At 37.7% G+C, this 16,921-nt stretch overlaps 1 protein-coding gene across 1 annotated transcript in view; it reads left to right on the top strand.

Moving 5' to 3' along the window:
- Positions 1-15,616, top strand: part of LOC110093489 (RAB11-binding protein RELCH homolog) — a 38,913-nt gene extending 23,297 nt beyond the window's left edge. Inside the window, exon 20 of the mRNA XM_020818395.2 lies at positions 14,891-15,616. Coding sequence (XP_020674054.1) covers positions 14,891-15,264 — 374 coding nt within the window. The 3' untranslated portion in view covers positions 15,265-15,616. The remainder of the gene's footprint in view (positions 1-14,890) is intronic.
- The last annotated feature ends 1,305 nt before the right edge of the window (positions 15,617-16,921 follow it).

The raw sequence follows: 16,921 nt of genomic DNA, 5'->3' as shown, positions 1-16,921 counted from the left end.
AGCTTTTAATTAATATTTTAATGGCTGTTTAGTTCCCCTCTTATGCCTATATATAGTAGATGTTTTGGGCTTTTTAAAAGTAGAGAATGATATGTGATTTTTGGAATCTAACCTGCGGGTTATTGGAAAAGCTTGCGAGCTTTGTCCGTTCTTCTTTCTCATCCCCTCTGGAAATCCTGCGGGCTCTTTCCACCCTTCTTCTAGGCTTCTAATCTCTTCGTCTCTCCGCAAGTGCCACTCCATCTGTATCTTTCGTCTCTAAGTGAAGCAATTTTAGGGTGTCCTCTTGTTTAAGTCTTTATTTCTTATAAGTCCTTTTTTAAGTGTCGTTTGTAAGCGTCTTGTAAGAGTCTTTATGATATAAAAAGTTTGTTTTTGTCTAATTCGTTTAGTTTTTGTGAGATCTTGTAATCTTCTATTATCTAGGAAGAGTTTCTTTTGTTAGCAAAAATTTGGGGCCCTCCCAAATTTTTGCTTGCATCAGTTAGTCGCACTCCTCTGCAAATCCCCTCATCTCTCCACCTTCCCTATACCCATCATCACCCCGTAACATCCGGTATCCACCAATTTCACTCCCAGTTGGTCGACGACCTAGGTGGAAATGAAATTGTGAGTAGCCCTATCATCAATCAACACCACCACCTCTCTATTCTCTATCTCTCCCTTCACCTTCATGGTGTGATTCATAGTGAATCCCACCACTGAGTTCAGGGAAACCTCAGCCAGATCCAAGTGTTGCTTCTCCATCTCCTCCTCAGTCTCCTCCTCAGCTCCCTCCTCAGTCTCCTCGTCATCACAGACGTTGAGAACCTAAAGAGTTCGGTCCTTGAACCGATGCCCCGGCGTGTACTTTTCATCGCACCTGAATCACAACCCATTAACCCTCTTCTCCTGCATCTCTTTCTCCGTCAGCCGCTTGAAATTTCCCCCGCCTCCTCCTCCTATCTTCTCCTTAGTGGCCTCTCGACTCCCTCTTGTTGCAGGACTTTTAGGTGCTAGATGAGTGGTCGTCATCCTGTAAGTTCCCCCGGTGCTACTACTCATGGCTCCCCTCTCTATATTTATCTAATTTTCCACCAGTTGGGCCAACTTCATGGCCTCCCCCAAGTCACGGGGCATCAAAACCTTCACTGCTGCCCGGATCTCCGCCTTCAGCCATTTCATGAAATTTCCATCCAATACTGTATCTGAGAGTCTCCACTCTGCTAGTTAGGTGCTCAAACTGGTCTCGGTAGTCTGCTACCAATCCCTCATGTGTTAGAGCAAATAAATGCTCATAGAAATCTCCTCCCCGGTTGGTTTGAAAATGTTATATTATGCAATCTTTGAATTCCCTCCAGTTCCTGATAGGCCTCCTCTGATCTCTCCACTGATACCACGACAAGGCTTTTCCTTCCAAGCACAATTTGGCCGCGATCAGCTTCTCCTCCGTCAGCCCTTTGACGACGAAGTTTCTTTCCACCTTGTAAATCCACCCATACACATATTCTCCTTCGAATATAGGCATTTTCAACTTCCTCGCCTTCTAGTCGCCCCCATTGCTCCGGATTCTTCCATAGTTTCTCCTCTCCCAAGTGCTAGGTTCACCCCATGTTTCCCAATCTTCCCTTGCCCTGCCATAGCCCAAACCCCCTTCGAAATCCCCCATTCTCTCTTCAAAATCAGCAGCTCGATGGCTATAGTATCCCTTATGGCGTTCCCCATATCCACCTTCTCTTTCTTTCCTCTGGATAGGCTCTAGATGGGGTCTTCTTCCCTCTCCTTCCATGATTTCCACCTCATTTTCCTCCCTACGAATTTCAAAATTCATACTTTTTCCTTCCATTCTTTTCGCCACAGAAGCTGCTATTTATTTTAAATTTCTAGCATCTTTTTCTTCATGTCCCGTAGATCGACAACTTGCCCTTCCATGGACGAAATCCTTTCCTCCACCGTCGTTTTGATTTGATTCATCTCCCCTTCAAGCCTTTCCTCCAGAGCATCCACTTTTTTGGCCGCCATCACAATCCGGAGTTTGTAGAAACAAAAAATATGGATTTGGAACTCCAAAAAACAGTTATCTCCCTTCCTTCCGGGCAAAAAATCACCATTGAAATTAGCCGAAAACAGTCCTCCACCGGTCCCACGACTTGCTCTGATACCAATTTGATAGGGAAATACTTGAGTTTGCTAGCAAACCTAATCAATACTTAGTAAAACAGCGAGAAAACGAAAGAATTGTGGTGGAAGAACAAGCAAACAATAGCAAAATCTTATAACAATCAAAGGGAAACAAGAACAAAGCAAAGATACAAGAGATACTCAATTCGAAATGAGGATTGCCTCTCCCAAATCTCTAGACAAGATTGTGTAGAGCCCAAGCCTCCAAAAAACCCTAATCTCAATTAATCAAAACATGAGAAACTCCCTAATCCCCCTCATCCTCTTGAATACAGAATATTTCCTAATCAATTTTCCCTCCCAAGCCAAAACCTCCCACTACGTTTGGTTTTCAAAACATTAGGAGTGGGGCCCGCCCGTTTGGGTGGACAAAGCCAAGGAGGCGGACTCCTTCTGCCTCCTATAAACAATTCGAGCCGGCCCCCCTTAGGCCAGCTGGACCGGTTCACTGTGAACCGGTCTAACATGGGAATGAATAAGCACACAGGATGTCGTCTCATGTGTAATCAATTTTTATTTATTTGTTCATATGTTCCTCTTTTAAGTTCACTAATTCAATTTAATTTCAACTTTCAAGTTACATCTAATCAGATAACGCATTTATGTTGGAATTTGCTAACTTTAGCTTTCAAGTTATCTATCTAAGCAAACAATTTATTTATTTTAGAATTTGCAAGGCAAAATAGATCATTTTATTTTATGCCCTATTTTAACCGCTCCCATTCAAACGTGAAATATAGCAAAGATGAACAATGCGATTAAGCACATTTCCCACTACAAGCATCTTGACTTTTACTAATCAAGATCGATTGAATAGAAAATTAGCCTAACATACACTACACTTCATAATGTCTAGCTAACTTTAGGTTTCAAGTTGCTTCTAAGCAAACAATTTATTTATGTTGGAATTTGCAAGAAAAAATAGGTTTTTATATGTCACGCCGTATTTAACCCCTCCTAGTCAAGCATGAGACGCAATAAAGACTGACAATTTAGTCTAATTGTTCTAGAGAACTTTAGCTTTCAAGTTACATCTAAGCAAAAAATGTATTTATGTTGGAATTTGCAAGACAAAATAGATTGTTATATGTGACGCCCCAGTTTAATCCTTTTAAGTTAAACATGAGATGTAATAATGACAGATAATGCAATCAAACACATTTCCTTCTGCAGCTTTCTCATCTTTTACTATTAAAGATTGAGTGAGCAGAAAATTAGCATGTTTAGATTATCACAAAATATAAATTACACTCATAGTCTATTAGTAGATCTATCTAGGACTTCAAATGATTAGAGCGTTCAACAAGTTACTCGTGATTCGGCTCGATAAGAACTCATTCATGTTTGTTTAATTAACTAATTTAACAGCTTGGACATTTTAATAAATACTTGATTGCTAAATGAGCAAGCTTGAACATCTTGTTGTTTGACTCGTTTATGATCATGAAAATATTGTTTGGGGCTCATGAACAAGTTCGTAAAGAAGCTCAATTATGGCTTGATATGACGCTCATTATAAAGTTTGATTGAGACAATGTATACTATTTCACACATTTTATATATTTAATGAATTAACTTATCTGTTTGATTAAGATTCGTTAAAAATAAAATATTAAAATGATATATTTTCCAATCGAATTCTAAGAAATATTTTTTTAAAATTTAATTTTGATTTAAGTTTCTCAATATATCAAAACACATTTGAATCTAATTTTTGTGCACTGATTTACTCTATTTATAAATTTTTTTTATCTATAATTAATTTTTATCTATATTAAAAAATGTTTCTTCATTTATTTATCTACTTATATAGAACTTTTTTTCTATATTCACCCAAATTTTCAACTTGCATAGAACTTCATTCATTTATATTCATTCAGTTTTTAAACAATAACATGTTGCTAGGGGGTTTTTAATCCCATATCAGTTGGATATTTTAAGTTCTAGTGTTTATATGGTGTAAAGCAAAACCACTTAAGGGTTGTTTGATTTGTTGCATTTAGAGTGTAAAATAATCTAAATGCAAGGGTTTTGAAAAATCTGGTGTTTGGTTTGAAGTGAAGTAAAATTTTAGTGTAAAAAGAGTGTATTCCAAATATTTTAGTTAGTGTATTTCCAGTGTATTCCAAACCCGCTCAAATAGGGTGAGTTATGAATACCGAGTGTGAAAGATTTAAATGCGGGACTAGGCGCTAACTAGACTCTTCCTCTCTCACAAAACCCCGGCCTTCTCCGTCATTTTCTCTCCCGAAATCCAGGGAAATCAAATCCCTTTTGGTAGCTCATCCTCACGTAATCTAGCTCTTGCGAGATCTGTTGTGTTCATATTGTTCAGGTTCGTCTGCTCTGTTCTCTCACAGATTAGGCATCCACAAGCCTCAAATCTCCCTCTCACATTAAGACCCCTCTTCTTCTTGCTGTGTGCGATCGACACACCCGAGCAGTCGCCCGATTCCACCCCCGAGCAGCCATACGACTCCGATTCTGACTCCACAGCAGCAGCTCTTGCCGTCGTTCTCCAACTCCATTCCAGACTACAACCACCTCACACCGACTCTAGCATCCATCTACAATCTACATACCAAAAATATTCAAAATACACTATTTTTTTACTTTACACCGCACATTTCTCACCAAACAAGAAAAAAAGTTCTCTGCATTTACTTTGCAGACAACCAAACAACTCTAAAGTATTCTAAATACACTTTTATTTATTTTACACTACATTTATTTTATGTTGCATTCTTGTTTTAGGGAACCAAACAGTCCTTTAGTAGCAAGCATGCTGGTATGAGGCAGTCATGTTCCTTTAGTGGTTGTATTTGTATATTGTTCTAAATATATGCAACAAAAAAATTAAAACAATTTTTTATTAAATTATGTTTTTAAAAATTTATTAAAACAAATTTAATATTTTAATCTTGTTTGTCTTGAAAATTATGCTATTTGTTTAAAGCTCGATCAATACAGAATGAGTAGCTTGATAAGCTGCCCATTTAAAGCTCCATAAGCATAAAACAAACAGCTTAAATATAAACAAATCGAACACGAGCAAGCAGGGATTTAAATAAATCAAGCTTAAATATTATCATGAAAGCTTAAGCCAAGTTCGAACTGGTTTGGCTAAACTATACTTGTCAATGGCGCGCGCCATGACACATGGTGCAATGCAGCGCACCTACTACATCAGCTACATGGCACGGAGCACATGATCAAGTTGGCGCGACGAAATTTGAAATTTAGGGATTTTTTAATATAATTATAAATAATTTTTAATATTATATATTTTAATTTCTAAAATAATATAATAATTAATTTTAAATTATTTGATATGATTAAAATAGTTTAGTTAGATTTTATTAGACTTTATTTTAGTATAAATTTTGGACGAACTAGAAGCTCACTTTAATGGTTTAGATGTTGGACCACAAAGATATTCAACCAAATCTTACCTAACTTGATTGATACTCTAAAATAGGATTCATATAATGATTTTTTAAATTAATTTTTATTTTGCATTGTGTTCAAAATGGCGTGCGCCACGCCGTGCGCTATGCTACATGGCTCTATAGGGAACTTTGCACCGTGGTGCGTCATTCGCCGTTGGCAAGTACACGCTCCAAAATCTTATAAGGCCTAAAGTATCATGGGGACAGTTTCTTATTCCTCTTTGCTAGTCTATTCTGCCGGTAGGGTCTCAGTTTTAACGCTAAATGATCTCAAACTTGAACAGCCTCTAGCTTCTCTCAATTTGTTTCGTTTGCCACCCTAAAACTATCATAATTTTTAATATATAAGCATGCATAATTTAAAGAGTCAAAATGGAATATGGAGCTTCTATCAAATTTCATATATAATTAATACATAACCTTAAAATTACAACATGTATATCTTTTTGCTATGTTTCATTCAAAATTATACAACCAAAATACGAAGATGAAGGATAAAACTTGGGCACCTGTCTATGTCTAGCCTGCTCCTTTTCATTTCTTGAAACAACAATCATTATATGTAATGAACTAATAGTTTAATGGGTTAAATAATTTTAATATAAAGTTCAAACTACAAGAAAAAGAATAAGAATATAATATGTTATAGTAGTCATTTAAATTAATTCGAGCATTAATATTCATAAATATAGCTAACCCAATGTACCTTAAATCAGGGTATTCTTTGATAGTTAAAGTAAAAGTCTCGATCTTAAACAACAGACATGAATGTTTATAAGAAATTAAAACACTGCCGTTAAGTGTCAAATTATTTAAATGCACTAGGCTAGTTAAATGTTGGTATCAAATGTCTTGCTTTACATTTATTTTCATTCTCATTCTTGCTTACTCGAGCTTTGTCAAGGTGGAATAATCCTATTGTGCTTTGGTCGGAGGCTTTCATTTAGGTTTCGTTTGGGACAACTTAGTTATTGATTTTAAAATAGTTTTTTAATAAAAAATTTTTGAAATAAATTTTTTTGTACTAGAAAGTTGTTTTAGAAAATAGTAAGAAAGTTATCCCAAATGAAGCATTAGTTAATTGCCCACTTCTCACTGTTCAGACAAAAAAATCATCCGAAGTGGAATTTGTTGTATCCAACATTGAATCTCCTCGTACTCGAGCTTCACCATAGAAAGTAAAGATTAAAAAGTCCCCCAAAAAAGTAATGGCTACATAATGCTTAAAGCAACCGCCCCTATGGCATGCACCTTGAGATTGCCAAGGTAGTCAAATTTAAAATTTGATTAAAACTGCTTAATTCAATATTGCTGTATGTACAGTTACGCTCAAAAATCTTGCTCCAGACGATGTGGCAACCCCATTTCGTGTATGTTGGTTATGCCTTATATGTGTTATTAAATCACCTTAATTACATAATGGTAAAAGTTCACTCTGTTACATAATGGACATCTCTATGAGCTAGGTGTTAGACCTTAATTGGTCCAACCTGGACCAGTTCTAGTCTACAACTGCCGGTCCGGGGCTGTTTAGGGATTATGTAATTTTTCTTTTGCTTTAATTAATCTTTCTTGTTAGGGTTTGAGATTATCTTGAGTTTGAAATCAAATTTGAGATCTAGGGTTTGTTCCTTTGGGATCTAGACTTGGCTAGAGATTTGGAGAGTTGTTTCTTCCTCTCGAATTGAAGAAACTTGTATCGTTTGTTGTTTTCCTGCATCAACTAGTGGAATTCTTCATTTTTTCTTTTAATTTTCTCCATATTTCTCAAGAAGGTTGTTGTATAGTTGTTGTTTTCTGCTGTAATCAGCAGTTCTCTTGCTCTTTTACACCAATTACTGCTAGGTTTGCTTGCGAACTCAAGTATTTCCCTTAGGGTTACTTGCGAACTCAAGTATTTCCTATCAAATTAGTATCATAGCATTGTTTTGGGACCATCGGCGGCTGAAATCCTGAAAATTCATGGTAGAAATTTCATCTGGAAGAAGATATTCTAGGAAATCGTGGGAAGAGTTATGGTCGGGAAGAAGGTTGAAGTTTTGGAAGGAGAAATTGGGTAACTAAAATCAGATTTGGAGGAAAAATTTTCTGATTTTCAAAATTAAATTTCTTCCAATAACGAAAAGATGGAGGGAAGTTCACCGTGATGGAAGAGATGTTCAAAAAATTGCTAGAAGTGAAGACCAATCCGGCGACATCGGAAGCAAGGGAACCCATCGGCGACAATGGAAGAGGTGGAAACCCTAACGTATTTAGGGGAAGGGAAAATCTGGAAGTGGAGATCTTAGAGGGTGAAGATGGAATGCCTCCTCTAGAACCACTTTCTAGGGAGGAGATGAGCACTGGTTTCAAAAGAAGGGCTACTGATTTTGTAGGAAGAAGGGAGGAATTCTACCACAGAGGTGCTGAATTTGAAATGAGAAGAGGGGAATTTGAAGATGGGGTTGGGTATGATCGCAGAAGGGAAGATCGTGACAACTGGGGAGCTCCTCCTCTTTGCGGAATGGGAGGATATGGAGGATTCAGGGGCAACAAGGGTGACCCAAAGGTGAGGAAGCTGAAGATGCCCATCTTTGAGGGCGAGGTTGGCCATGGGTGGATCTACAAGGTGGGGTGATATTTCTTTGTCAATGGGTTGACGGAGGAAGAGAAACTGATGGCGACATGACTATGTTTGGAGGGGAAGGCACTGGCATGGTAACAACGACGTGACATGAGGCAACTCATCAGGAGCTGGAGGGAGTTCAAAGAGAGCTTACTAGAACGTTTTCGAATCGGTTGGGGAGGAGACTTCTATGAGCAATTCTTTGCTTTGAAACAAGAGGAGACCGTAGCAGATTACCATGACATGTTTGAGTACTTGGCCAGCAGATTAGACCGGCTCTCTGAGACAGTGCTAGAGGAGAACTTTATGAAAGGGCTTAAATCGGATATATAGGCAGCAGTTAGGGTGATGAAGCTAAGAGACCTGGGGGAGGCCATGGAGCAAGGCTAGGTTGTGGAGGACTAGAAGCGGCTGGAGAGAGGTGCTAGGGGGGAGCAACCTGGGGGGCTAGAGGCAGCAGCTCAGGGGGGGTCGTACAAGATGACCACGACTTTCTTAGCTCCCAAGGGGCCAGCACCAGGGAGTCTGAAGGAAGTGCCCATGGAGAGAGCTAGAGGGGGAAATGGAGGAAATTTCAAAAGGCTGACTGAGAAGGAGATACAAGAAAAAAGGGCTAAAAGATTGTGTTTTAGATGTGATGAGAAGTACATGACAGGGCATAGGTATAATGACCGAACTCTTGAGGTTCTCACAGTTTGTGATGACGAGGAAGCTGAAAAGGGAGGTGGGAGTGGGTTAGAGATGGAGGAAGAGGAGAAGTTGCATCTTGATGTGGCAGAAGTCTCTCTAAACTCAGTAGTGGGATTCACTCCGAATCACACTATGACAATGAAGGGAGAGATAGCTGATAGAGAGGTGATTGTGTAGATAGATAGTGGCGCAACCCACAATTTCATTTCCACCCAGATTGTGGATCTGCTAGGGGTGAAACTAGTGGATACAGGAGGATATGCGGTGATGATAGACATGGGAAAATTGGAAATGGGTAGAGGAGTTTGTAGGGGAGTAGTGCTGATGATTCAGAGGATCTAGGTGAGGGAGGACTTCCTTCCCTTGGAGTTGGGGAGTACTGATGTCATCCTGGGGATGAAGTGACTGCAGACCTTGGCAGAGACCAAGGTCAATTGGGGAGCACTAAGGATGGAACTTGTGGTGGGAGGAAGGAGGATGATGATCCAGGGCGATGCAGGTCTGTCCATGGCCGGAGTATCTCTCAAATCCATGATCAGAACAATACAGGAGGTGGGAGGTGAATGTTGACATCAATTTTCGTACGAGTATCATCGAGCATCTTTGATCAACTTTATTGAACCTCATCGAGTCTAATTTGAACTCGGGATGACTTGAATCGAGTCAAATTAGACCCGACGAAGTTTAATTAGCCTTGATCGATACATTTTAGTTACGTCGGATTTGATTCAATTTGAGTCGTTGTGTTATCTAGATTTAATTTTGTTGAGTCGAGTCAAACCCAAATCGACCCACAACGAGTCAAATTGGACGCAAATCGACTCAAATCAAGTCGAATTATGTCCGATTCAGTGACTAATCAGCTATTGTTTTTGCATTTGAATTCAACGGCTGTGATCGCTCTTTTTGTAATCTTTATCCGCACCCTTTTCTCTTTGATTTCGACGGTTTAGCAGAGATCACTAAGATAAAATATTATCCCATGTAGGAGATGACATTGAGCCACCCTCACGTCATTTCTTCCATGCTTTTACAATCCTGCGAAGCCTCATTCAAAGGATTCGGTATTAGAGAGTCCCCTCCCTCATTCGCATAGGCATTCGCATAACCCCCAACCTCCCTCGTCTCTCTTGCCCGAACGGATCTCACGCGACCGCTCACCCCTTAGTTTCTTGTATCATTTGTTGTTTTTCTGCATCAGCTAGTTGAATTCTTCATTTTTTTTCTCTCAGTTTTCTCCATATTTCTCAAGAAGGTTGTTGTATCGTTGTTGTTTTATGCTATAATCAGCAGTTTTCTTACTGTTTTTCACCAATCACTGCTAGGTTTGCTTGCAAAAAACTCAAGTATTTCCCTTAGGGTTACTTGCGAACTCAAGTATTTCTTATCAAATTGGTATCGGAGCGTTGTCTTGGGACCATCGGCGGCTGAAATCCTAAAAATTCAAGGGAGAAATTTCATCTAGAAGAAGATATTCTTGGAAATCGTGGGAAGAGTTATGGCCAGGAAGAAGGTTGAAGTTTTGGAAGGAGAAATTGGATAAATAAAATCAGATTTGGAGGAAAAAAATTTTTATTTTCAAAAATAAATTTCTTCCAATAACGAAAAGATGGAGGGGAAGTTCACCATGATGGAAGAGATGTTCAAGAAATTGCTAGAAGTGAAGACCAATCCGGCGACATCAAAAGCAAGGGAACCTATCGGCGACAATGGAAGAGGTGGAAACACTAATATGAAAAGGGAAAATATGGAAGTGGATATTTTAGAGGGTGAAGATGGAATGCCTTCTCTAGAACCACTTTCTAGGGAGGAGATGAGCACTGGTTTCGAAAGAAGGGTTGCTGACTTTGTAGGAAGAAGGGAGGAATTCTATCGCAGAGGTGCTGATTTTGAAAGGAGAATAGGGGAATTTGAAGAAGGGGTTGGGTATGATCGTCGAAGGGAAGATCATGACAATTGGGGAGCACCTCCTCTTTGCGGAATGGGGGGATATTGAGGATTCAGGGGCAACAGGGGTGACCCGAAGATGAGGAAGCTGAAAATGCCTATCTTTGAGGGCGAGGATGACTATGGGTGGATCTACAAGGTGGAGTGATATTTCTCTGTCAATTGGTTGACGGAGGAAGATGTTGACCTTTGTATGAAATTCAGAAAAAAAAAGATGAAACTCCATCATACATACCTGTAGACCGTTGGATCCGCAATATTCTGCCGAAATCTCGCTGCAAACGGCGCCGCTCCAGTCGTTTCTCCACGATTCCTGCTCAAACTCTGCTCGAGAAGGCTCATTCGCGTCGTTAAATACTCACCCGAGCAAAGCCTTCGGTTGCTCTTCCTCCCCGCACACAAATCCCGACCTCCTGCTCTCTCCCGACCAGATCCTACGCAAGGCCCTTCCTCTCTCGACTCCCATAGCTGCTTACACCTCCGTCTGTGCCGACCCTAAGCCAAGAGAGAGAGAGAGAGAGAGAGAGAGAGAGAGAGAGAGAGAGAGAGAGAGAGAGAGAGAGAGAGAGGGGACTTACCAACCGTGCTCCTCCATAGCCGAACCCGCCTCCTCTCCGTTCGATCCCGTCCAGAGAGCTCACCTCTCTGCTCGATTCCAAAGCCTCTACCCGATCTCCTCTTGACTGAACCCTACAGCCAGCTTCTTAGGGAATTAGGTAGTTTATGTATTATATGTTATTATTTTTAATATTACTATTATTTTGTTTTTATTAATAATTATTAATTATGATTAGTAATACTAATTATAATTAATTATTATTATTATCTTTTTATATATTTATAATTAATTATTAATTGTAGATAATTAATTAGTATTAATTAATTATTAATTGTAATTTATTATTAATTAGTTATTATTATCAAGTATAACTACACTCAAATAAAACCCTACTCACTCCAACTCAGCTGACTCACTCAACTCACTTTGACTCAGCCCGACTCAGTCCCAACTCAGTCTACTCACTCCACTTAGCCCACTTAAACCTAAAGCTCACCCCACTCAGCCCAACTCAACCAACTCACTCACCCCTACCCGATAGAGTCTTAGGTATATATTTTATGTTTATTTTATTTATTACTAATTATTGTTAATTATTATTATCATTTTTTTAAGTATAATTAATTTGTAAAATAATCATAATTAGTTTTAAATTAATTATAATTAATTATTGTAATTATAATTAATCTAAAAAATGAAAAAAATATGAAATAATGGTTCTTTTTTCGATGCTAGCAATGAGCCGGCAAACCCCCGAGGCGCTCACGTAGCGTTGTAGGGCGGGAAACCGATGCGATGCTTGCGACGATTTAAGGATTCCTCTTCAATGCTAGTAACGAGCCGGCAAACCCCCGAGGCGCTCACATAGCATTGTAGGACGGGAAACAGGTGCGACGCTTGCGGCGAAGGGGATAAAAAAAATGTATTTTTATTTTGCTTTATTTTTATATAAGTACCCCCGAATGCCCACGTGGTGCAGAGGGGGGGAATTCGTGTTTATTTCTAATGTGTTTTCTTCTTATAATAATAAAAAAACACCCTTAAACGCTCACGTAGCAGGCGGGGATAAAAAAAATACAAAATGCGACCGCGGTGTCATTTTTGACGCCTACCTGAAGCGCTCACGTAGCGTCGAGGGGAAGGTTGTCTCTTGGTTTTTTCCCTAAACGGGGGAGACGTCGGGAGGTTGCCGAAATTTCTATTGAAATTGAGGACTTGGACAAAAAAAATTGGAATTTGATTGAATAATTTAAGTGAACTCAAACTCAATCAATCATAACTTGAATAATTTGGATATGAAATTGCACTTGCAAGAACAATAAGGGACATATGACTTGTACCTACACTTGAACATTTGTACTTGGGCAAAGATTTGTCTTGAACCATAAAGAACTTGAATTAGTTTTTGGACATCATAAGACATATTTTGAACTCAAGTCTAATAAAAAATATATGAGCTTGGATATCAAACTCAAAAATAAGAGGTGGACTACTTGAACTCAAAAGAGCTTGGTGCAGTGAGTTATGACTTGAACTTGTGCTTTGAACTCAAACAAGGACATGAATTGGGAATGAATTCGGTTGAAACATCAAATGAGCTAAATAAGAACTTGACTACAAAACTTGGACATAAGCCTTGAACTTGATTCATACATTATGTGGACTCTATTGAACTTAAACTAAGCAAATGACATAAACTTAATGATAATGACTTGTGGATCTAAATTTGAACCATGGTTAGAGAATCAAACTCTAATTCAATGGATGTATGATCTTTCCAAAGACCACAAGTATCAATCATTAAGTTTAATGATGCAAGCTATCAATGGATTCAACTTTCTCATAATCAAACGAAAGATGCATGTGACCTCTTCATACATGTTGCAAACAATGTGGGGAGACAAGAAAAGTTCACAATTATAACATGCCTACAAGCAATGAACAATCATAAGGATGTGTGATCTAATCACAAATTGAGGCATAAGGACATTCCATTTAGCTCATATGCAAGGCGATTCACATACAATTGATGATGAAACTCAAGCAGTTGAATGACTCAGAATAATTTCTAAAGACATGAATGCACTAATCCTCTTGCAAATAACAACAGTGGTCAACAACAATTTGGAAAGAATTATGGTTGGGTCACAAATAGATCAAGAAGCACCGCGATAGTTGCTTGATCTATCGAGATGTATCTAAGAAGTCATTCATAAAAGCTGTTGTTTATTACTAGTGTTGAAGATCGATGTACAATGCATGTGATCATGAATTACAATCCACATCAAGATACAAGCAAATGCATCTAACCCTACAAATGATGAAACTGAGGAGCTCCTACGAGTTATTGTAGGAGACCCCTATACATCCAATTTAGTCTCCATAAAAAAGATCTGCAACACATACGATCTCTCTACAAAGACAATTGTATGTGCCACATGCCACTGATCGGTAGATGCATAAAGACTTCAGTAAATGCAGTATCCTGAAGTCAATTTCAGTCTGTGAAGGAATACATCTACCTGCCTACTTGTAGCAATGACAGATATACTACACGAGCTAAATACCACAATAAAGTGTATAAAGAATATGACAGATACAAGCTCCCACAAGCTTCTGCCCCGCTGCAAATATTACATACAATCTACGAACAAATGCCAAAGAACTACAATGAAAATAAACATCAAACAACAAAAGTAGGAGATTCGTTAGTGCACTACGATCCACCTGCAGAAAGCAACGAGCCGTGCACGACAGTCTACCTGTACGAAGCAGCGAATAACTCTACTCAGAAGCTGCTACGCCACGCCACCTGATCCGCAACGTCCTTACAAGCTGATAGAAGGCGTCTACAAATACTTTCAAAATACCTCTGCACGTGCACTATAAATTGTATACACAATGGAATTCTTCTTTTTTTCTCTCAGTTTTCTCCATATTTCTCAAGAAGGTTGTTGTACCGTTGCTGTTTTTTGCTGTAATCAGCAGTTTTCTTGCTGTTTTGCACCAATCACTGCTAGGTTTGCTTGCGAACTCAAGTATTTCTCTTAGGGTTACTTGCAAACTCAAGTATTTCCTATCAAATTGGTATCATAGCATTGTCTTGGGACCATCGGAGGTTGAAATCCTGAAAATTCAGGGGAGAAATTTCATCCGGAAGAAGATATTCTATGAAATCTTGGGAAGAGTTATGGCCGAGAAGAGGTTGAAATTTTAAAAGGAGAAATTGGTTGACAAATATCCTCAAGATAGGAATTGGCAAAAAAAACGTCTAGCCATGAAGTTCAGGTTATGCCAAAAAATCCAAAATAATGGATCATAGCATCTTGATAAGGTCATAGAAAATTTTAATTTTGAATTCATTTTTATAGATGCACATGCACGTTTTTCTTACAAACTTCTATCTTTCCTCATTGGATCTTTATACGGTAACCCCTGATTTACCTAAAAATCATGTTTGCAACTTTTTTTTTTGACCAGATCTTTCGTCGACCAGCGTGAGAGACTTTCTTATACCAGCCATACACAACTTACTGAAGGACCATGATAACCTCGACCCAGCACACAAGGAAGCACTCGAGATCATAATGAAGGAAAGGTCAGGCGGAGCATTTGAAAGCATCAGCAAGGTTATGGGCGCTCATCTTGGAATTGCTTCTTCCATGACTAGTTTCTTTGGAGAAACCGCTCTCCGGGTGAAGAAAGAATCAACAGACATAAATGATCCTTCTTCCCCTCGTCAGGCAAGCTCACAGTCCCAGCAAGATGACACAAGGTTCCGACGAATTATGAGGGGTGGCTTCGGTGAGATGCTGAGAGGCAAACCCAGAGGCACTGATGATTCTCCAAATTAGCTGGTGATGGATTTACTCAAGATATCTGATATCTTTTCCGGTCAAAATCTTCCCTATTTCATAGTTCATATAATAATGATTTCCATATTTTTACCATATATTTGTATCAAGCTTTAATGGTTTAATTTGCATTTTTTATTCAAATATAATCAATGGTTTATTTGTGTATCACAGTTTTGAGTTAACAGTTGAGTAGAATATCATACAGAGAAACTGAGTTCCTTGTAAGAGTGTACTTCAACATAGGTGGACAATAAGCATGCTCTGGTAAGCATGTTATGGAACATTGTTATACTTGTATTGTTATTTGTTTGTCTTTTATGCTCAAGTTCTATAGCAATTTTGTGCTCTAGATGTATTTTCTTTCTTTGAGTTTTCATGAAAAGCTGCTTTAAAAGTAGGCTGAAATTAGGCTTCGTTTGGGACGGCTTTTTCCTAAAAATAATTTTTTAGTTAAAAAATTACTTTAAGCAGCAGTAAGAAAGCTGTCCCAAATAATGCCTAAGGTTTTATTTGGTACAGCTTTCTTTCTACTTTTTATAGCAGCATTTTAGTTAAAAAATTTTTAGTTTAAAAAATTTTGATACTAAAATCGTTTTAAATAATTTGATTTTCTTAAAGTTGCAGTTTAGTAAATTGTGCTAGCAATTTCTGTTATGTATTTAATAATATATTATGCTTATATATTTTTAGTTGAGAATTAGTTATAGATGTTATGATAGTTATTAAAATTATATCAAGTTTCATTTTTTTTTAAAGAATTAGAACAATCGTTAACTTTTTTGGCATTAGAAAAATAGTTTGATTATGAAAGAAGATTTAATTTGATGGAAAAACGATTTATTATGAAAGAAGGATTATTAGGAAATAATTTTTGTAATAAAGTAATTCATTGAAAAATAGCGGGTATAGAATGGATTTATATTTAAATTTTAATAAATTGGAGAAACTATAAGATAAAGAGTACTACTTGTAGGATTAAAAAAAATCTAAAATATTCAAAAGAATTTAAAAGCTAATAAATCTATAGTACAAACTTTAAATCTTAGCCTGTATTTCACTAAATGACTTTCAGGCATCTCGTAATTTAATGCATGTAAAGAGGGAAATATGTAATTAATAATATAAAAATAGATAAATTTCTAATCATGGCTAATTGCTTACCTTTCAGTTTATTCTTTTGCTTAGATTACCTCAATTAAGATTTCGTTTGGGAAAGCATTTTAATTTGTTTTTTAAGTATTTTTTTAGCACAAAAATTTTACTTTAAAAATGTTTATGCTAAATGTTGCTTTAAAAAATAACAAGAAATCTATATCAAACAAAGCCTAAATATTCTTTAGATGATGGGTTCATTGGCTAATCATTTAAATAATAATAATTTTTACTTTCCTACCATCGAGGGTAATGCGACTCACATTGGTCTATTGGTTGGAAGTTTTGACTATCAACTAAGATGTCTTGAGTTCGAGTGTTATGTATGTGATGTTATATTTGTGCCTTATCTTATAAGTTAAATTATATTTCATCTGTTGTGGATTCGAGCTTGAGTCAGTATAAACATCCCACAAATTTTCCCAACTACGATTGACATATTTTGAAGATTTTGACCACCTATTGGACACCAAAGCTAAGGTGAAATCTAGATTACAAATTA

The sequence above is a fragment of the Dendrobium catenatum genome, unplaced genomic scaffold (assembly GCF_001605985.2).
Source record: "Dendrobium catenatum unplaced genomic scaffold, ASM160598v2 fragScaff_scaffold_323, whole genome shotgun sequence".
Lineage (NCBI taxonomy): Eukaryota > Viridiplantae > Streptophyta > Magnoliopsida > Asparagales > Orchidaceae > Dendrobium > Dendrobium catenatum.
The sequence above is the reverse complement of the archived record's forward strand: the minus strand, read 5'-3'. Positions and strand labels throughout refer to the sequence as shown.